General features: G+C 39.4%; 1 protein-coding gene across 2 annotated transcripts in view; it reads left to right on the top strand.

Annotated features, from left to right (window-relative positions):
* The window catches only part of FBXO11 (F-box protein 11), a 101,149-nt gene that overhangs the window by 66,634 nt on the left and 27,977 nt on the right, over positions 1–6,538 (top strand). The window contains exons 2-7 of one of the 2 annotated variants that reach the window (XM_017868835.1): positions 851–978; positions 1,114–1,195; positions 1,612–1,756; positions 4,581–4,710; positions 5,706–5,789; positions 5,866–5,998. In XM_017868835.1, the coding sequence (XP_017724324.1) occupies positions 871–978; positions 1,114–1,195; positions 1,612–1,756; positions 4,581–4,710; positions 5,706–5,789; positions 5,866–5,998 (682 nt within the window). In that variant the 5' untranslated portion in view covers positions 851–870. The remainder of the gene's footprint in view (positions 1–850; positions 979–1,113; positions 1,196–1,611; positions 1,757–4,580; positions 4,711–5,705; positions 5,790–5,865; positions 5,999–6,538) is intronic. The other variant, XM_017868834.1, reaches the window with a different exon arrangement.

Genomic DNA, 6,538 nt, shown 5'->3' with positions numbered 1-6,538 from the left:
TCTCTAAAAAAAAAAAAAAAAAAAAATTTTTTTTTTTCAAGTAGCTGGGTGGTGGTGCACGCCTGTAGCCCCAGCGCTTGGGATGCTGAGGCAGGAGGATTTCTTGAGCCCAAGAGGTTGAGGCTGCAGTGAGCTGTGATTGGGCCGCTGCACTCCAGCCTGGGCGACAGAATGAGACCCTGTCTCCGAAAAAAAAAAAAAAAAAAAAAAAAATGTTTATACACCAGACCACCCTCTGACACCCTTTTTACCCTACTTGGTGTCTCATACCCTATGCTGAGCTATTCCTCTTCATAGACACCCTCCTTGCCAAACTACCTTCACCCTATATGGTCTCTAACCATGTAGTACCAGTTCCCTTGCCACTCCTCTCAGCAAGTGGACATCCTCCTCACCATTTTTTTAAAAAAATGTCTTCCACGGCTGGGTAGGTAGATCACGAGGTCAGGAGATCGAGACCATCCTGGCTACCATGATGCAACCCCATCTCTACTAAAAATACAAAAAAATTAACCAGGCATTGTGGTGGGTGCCTGTAGTCCCAGCTACTTGGGAGGCTGAGGCAGGAGAATGGCTTGAACCCAGGAGGCAGAGTTTGCAGTGAGCAAAGATCACGCCACTGCACTCCAGCCTGGACGACAGAGCGAGACTCCGTCTCAAAAAAAAAAAAAAGTCTTCCATATTTTATAGAAATCTAACATTCCTTCATATGGCTATCCAGTTGGTTGGAATTTCATATAAAACTTGCATCTGCTCCCTCCCAAATTTGAAGTTTTAAGAAAGTTTTCTGTATCCATAGAACTGTTTTTTAAAAGGGTATAATTTTTCTTATTGCTTTTGTTTATAACAGATGATGATGTGCCTGCAGATATGGTTGCTGAAGAATCAGGTCCTGGTGCACAAAATAGTCCATACCAACTTCGTAGAAAAACTCTTTTGCCGAAAAGAACAGCGTGTCCCACAAAGAACAGTATGGAGGTAACTTTAATTCCTTTTCTTTTTGTAATGAAAGAATTTTCAGGAAACAAAAAAGGGAATGTCATCCTTTTTTAGAAGTAATGATTATGGATGATAAGAATATTTGCTTTACTAGTTTCTGTTTTGTTTTTGAAGGGCGCCTCAACTTCAACTACAGAAAACTTCGGTCATCGTGCAAAACGTGCACGAGTGTCTGGAAAATCACAAGATCTATCAGGTATTTCCTATGGGAGAGTAAGAAATGGGGTAAAATAATTTTTTTTTTATATTTTGCTTGATACAAAAAATGAACATTAAATGTATTCGAGTATTACCTTTGGGATTCAGAAAGTGATTATTACAGAATAAACTTTAGAACCCTGACCACTCCCTCTGACTTTTATTGTTGTATAAAAATGCTTTTTATGTATTTATTTTAACCATTTTCTGAGATGGCACATAATACCTAAAAGAAGGAGTACTTTTGTTAGTTCAGGATAGAGATAAATCTGTGTTACCCATGAAACCCACATGCTTATAAAATGACCATTATCCAAAAAAAAAACTATTCATTAGATAAAATGAAAACTGTGTTCTTTAAATAATGAGAAAGTTACTGCTCGAATGATAGTTTATATGTTAATCTCTTCACAGCAGCACCTGCTGAACAGTATCTTCAGGAGAAACTGCCAGATGAAGTGGTTCTGAAAATCTTCTCTTACTTGCTGGAACAGGATCTTTGTAGAGCAGCTTGTGTATGTAAACGCTTCAGTGAACTTGCTAATGATCCAATTTTGTGGTAAGTAAAAACCTATTCCTTATTAACTTGAGATATATTATTTGTTGCCCAAAATGCTAAACATGGTAGGAAAGTCGGAGTGGTGAGTTGGTAGTTACAATTAGTTGGAACAAAATTAAAATGCTTATCAATTCCAAGTTACAAATGGGGGCTGTCAGTCCAGTTGGTATTTATAAAATCAGTAAATGAAGTATTTTCTCTGCTATTTATTAGTTAATAGCAACTGAGTGATTATGGGGAATGTTTTTCTTTTAATAGCTTTTTAGAAACAGAACTTAGTGTAATTTAAAATAGCTAATGAATTTTAAATCTGATCAGAATGTAGGTTTTATGTATCACTTTTGGAAAACAGTTGTATTCATGAATCTTTAATTCATACCCTTTGACCCAGTAATTCTACTCCTGAAACTGTTTTTTTTGCCTTATGTACAAATTTTTCATAACAGCCTAGTTAATGAGAAAAATTATAAATAATCTAAATATCCAGAAATAAGGGAATGAACTAAGTAAACTTTGTAATGTGTACTTGGAGGGTTGTGATATAACCACTAATAGTAATTTTTACAAAGAGATTTTCATTTGTTTTTCGAGAGACAGGGTCTTGCTCTGTCACCCAGGCTGGAGTGCAGTGGCGCGATCACAGCTCACTGCAGCCTCAACCTTCTGGGCTCAAGCCATTCTCCCACCTCAGCCTCCTGAATAGCTGGGACCACAGGCATGTGTCACCATGCCCAGCTAATTTTTTTTTTTTTTGGAGACACAGGGTCTCACTCTATTTACTCAGTCTGATCTTGAACTCTTGGGGTCAAGTGATCCTTCTACCTCAGCCGCCCAAAGTGCTGGGATTACAGGCATGAGCCACCACACCCAGCCCAAGTTTTTAATAACATGAAAAAATGCTGTTATAAAAAGTCAAAAGAGGCCAAGTGTGGTGGCTTCTGCCTGTGGTCCCAGCTACTCCAGAGGCTGAGGCAGGAGAATCGTTAGCCCAGGAAGTGAAGGCTGCAGAGAGCCATCCATGATCGTGCCACTGCACTTCAGCCTGGACGACAGTGGGAGACCCTGTTTTTTAAAGAAAAGAACAGAGTACAAAATTGAATATGCTGTATAATCACAACTATAATAAATGGTCTGTAGATAAAATGAGTGGAAGGAAATATGGCAGACTGTTAATAGTTAATATATTGAAACTATAGTTCTTTACACTTTTGTTTTACAACAGTTATATGTATTACTTTTATGATGCACAAAAGACGCACCATATATATATATATATATGTTTTTGTTGTTTTTGACGGAGTTTCGCTCTTGTTGCCCAGGCTGGAGTACAGTGGCTCAATCTTGGCTCACTGCAACCTCTGCCTCCTGGGTTCAAGCAATTCTCCTGCCTCAGCCTCCTGAGTAGCTGGGATTACAGATGCCTGCCACCATGCTCGGCTAATTTTTGTATTTTTAGTAGAAGCAGGGTTTCACTATGTTGGCTAGGCTGGTCTTGAACTCCTGACCTCAGGTGATCCTCCTGCCTCAGCCTCCCAAAGTGCTGGGATTACAGGCATGAGCCAGTGCGCCTGGCCCACACCTTACATTTAAGAGAAAAATTACAAAGGAGAAATGAAAATGAAGAGTAGCAGAACAAAACAGCATTGCTCACTGTACCAAAAATGATAATAGTTAACCATTGCTCCAGTTTGAAGATTTGATGGTTCTTGATAGGATATAAATGGGTTGAAGATATAGGACAAATTAAGTTCAAAGTATTTTACTGAAACTTATCTTTTTGGCCAGTCGAAGTGGCTCATGCCTATAATCCTAGCACTTTGGGGATTGAAGTGGGAAGATTACTTGAGCCCAGGAGTTTGAGACCATCCTGGGCAACATACTGGGACCTCATTTCTACCAAAAAAAAAAAGGAAAAATAAGGCAAGAGGATCACTTGAACCTCAGAGGTCAAGGCTGCAATGAGCCATGATCACGCCTGTGCACTCCAGTGTGGGCAACAGGAGTGAAATCCTGTCTCCAAAAGAAAAGAAAATTATCTTTTAAGTGATAATCATGATGTTTTACAGTAAGAATAACTTTTTTTTCCCCTTCCTGAGTGAACAGTTTGTAAGGAAATTGAAACTTTTTGTTCTTTTGTGTGGACCAATTTTCATACACAGTTACATTGTGAAAATTTTCACAGGAAAACTAATTTTCAGCCAGGCATGGTGGCTCACGCCTGTAATCCCAGCACTTTGGGAGGCTGAGGTGGGTAAATCACTTGAGCTCCAGAGTTTGAGACCAGCCTGGGTAACATGTGCCTGTAGTCCCAGCTACTTGGGAGACAGAGGTGGGAGGATCATTTGAGCCCGGGAGGCAGAGGTTGCAGTGAGCTGAGATCGTGCCACTGCACTCCAGCCTGGGTAACAGAACTAGACTATGTCTCAAAGGAAAAAAAAAAGGAAAAGAAACTAATTTCCATATGCAACTACACTGAAAATTTTAAATGTGAAAAATACGCTTTCACATTTTAAATCCTGTTTTTAGCTGGCGTGGTGATGCATGCCCGTAATCTCAACTACTCAGGAGGCTGAGGCTGAAGAATCGCTTGAACCTGGGAGAGGGAGGTTGCAGTGAGCCAAGATCGTGCCACTGCACTCTAGCCTGGATGACAGTGAGACTCCATCTCAAAAAAGAAAAATCCTGTGTTTTAGTATTCATTTTTGTCTATTCTTATTTTCTTACTCAAGTTTTTGAGGCCTCAAATAATTGTTGTAGTTGTTCAAAACTGTTTTAATCTAAAGGACATTTTATCAAGAAAATTTTAATTCCTTTCTCTGTTCAGGAAACGATTATATATGGAAGTATTTGAATATACTCGCCCTATGATGCATCCTGAACCTGGTAAATTCTACCAGATTAATCCAGAAGAGTATGAACATCCAAATCCCTGGAAAGAGAGTTTCCAGCAGTTGGTATGAAATATAAATAGAATATATTGGTTTATATTATACATTTGCAAATAACTTTCTTTTAAGAAATAAGTTTAGGCAGGGCATGGTGGCTCACACCTATAATCCCAGCACCTTGAGAGGCCGAGGTAGGCGGATCACCTGAGGTCAGGAGTTCAAGACCATCTTGGCCAACATGGCGAAACCCCGTCTCTTCTAAAAATACAAAAATTAGCCGGATGTGGTAGCTCACGTCTGTAATCCCAGCTACTCAGGAGGCTAAGGCAGGAGAATCGCTTGAACCTGGGAGGCAGAGTTGCAGAGAGCTGAGATCGCACCGCTGCACTCCAGCCTGGGCGACAGAGTGACACTCTATCTCGGGGGAAAAGAAAGTTGAGTAGGTTTTAAAGGTAAACCAATGAACATTTGTCAACCAACAGAATATTCAACAATTCTTTTCACTACTGACATATCCATTAATAAGTTAGTGACAGTAAGCATTAGTAGGCTGTGAGCAGTTGTGATTTCGGTGGGTATTTAAATTATTAGTGTTCAGTAGTTGTTTTAAACTTCCACGTTTAGCTTAATTGATATATGGTCCTTCATGAATGAGTCTCAGCCGGAGATGATTTTGCTTTCTGCGGGGCATTTGGCAATGTTGGGAGACATTTTTTGATCGTCGCAATGGGAGGAGGGTGTGCTGCTGATATTTGGCTGGGTAGAGGCCAGGAATTACCTCTAAACATCCTACAATGCACAGGATAGCCCCCATAACAAAGAATTAACTGGCCCAAAATATCAGTAATGCTGAGATTGAGAAACCCTATTTTTTGTTTCTGGATATTACTGGATCATAACTTGTTTTAGATTTTACATTGTACTCTATGACAGAAAATTATTTGGAATAATTGAGAATTATTTTTGATTTTTAATAAAAGTTGTTCATGCAGTTGTACATTGATTTAAATATAAGGTTTATGTTAGTAGTCATTGGTTTTGCTTTGTTTCTGACATTTTAGTATAAAGGTGCACATGTAAAGCCAGGATTTGCTGAACATTTCTACAGTAACCCTGCAAGATATAAAGGAAGAGAAAATATGTTGGTATGTTTGATTTTTATTTTTATGACTTAAAATGGTAATCTTTCAGTTCTGTACTGACACATTCATTTTTTTCTAGTATTATGATACTATTGAAGATGCCCTTGGTGGGGTACAAGAGGCTCATTTTGATGGACTTATCTTTGTTCATTCTGGAATATATACTGATGAATGGATATATATTGAATCTCCAATCACCATGATTGGTGCAGGTATTTTGAAGTGTATTGTCATTAAAACTTTAATATTTTACTCATTTATGTGATAGGATTTTTAAAATGCTAGTGACTTAAAATCCAGTTGAACCTTTATAATATCCTGCTAGTAAAGTAGGAATGAAGATATCACACATATTTTTTATTTATTTATTTATTTATTTTTTTGAGACGGAGTCTCGCTCTGTCGCCCAGGCTGGAGTGCAGTGGCCGGATCTCAGCTCACTGCAAGCTCTGCCTCCCAGGTTCACGCCATTCTCCTGCCTCAGCCTCCCGAGTAGCTGGGACTACAGGCCCCCGCCACCTAGCCCGGCCAGTTTTTTGTATTTTTAGTAGAGACAGGGTTTCACCATGTTAGCCAGGATGGTCTCGATCTCCTGACCTCGTGATCCGCCCGTCTCGGCCTCCCAAAGTGCTGGGATTACAGGCTTGAGCCACCACACCCAGCCAATATCACACATATTTTAAGTGAAGGAAATGAAAAAAGAGTTCAGAAATTATAGCTGTATATAAATTTCTTTCTTCACCTCCCTCCCC

Source organism: Rhinopithecus bieti, unplaced genomic scaffold (genome assembly GCF_001698545.2).
Source record: "Rhinopithecus bieti isolate Rb0 unplaced genomic scaffold, ASM169854v2 scaffold_4758, whole genome shotgun sequence".
Taxonomy (NCBI): domain Eukaryota; kingdom Metazoa; phylum Chordata; class Mammalia; order Primates; family Cercopithecidae; genus Rhinopithecus; species Rhinopithecus bieti.
Note: the sequence above shows the minus strand (reverse complement) of the source record. Positions and strands in the feature narration are given on the sequence as shown.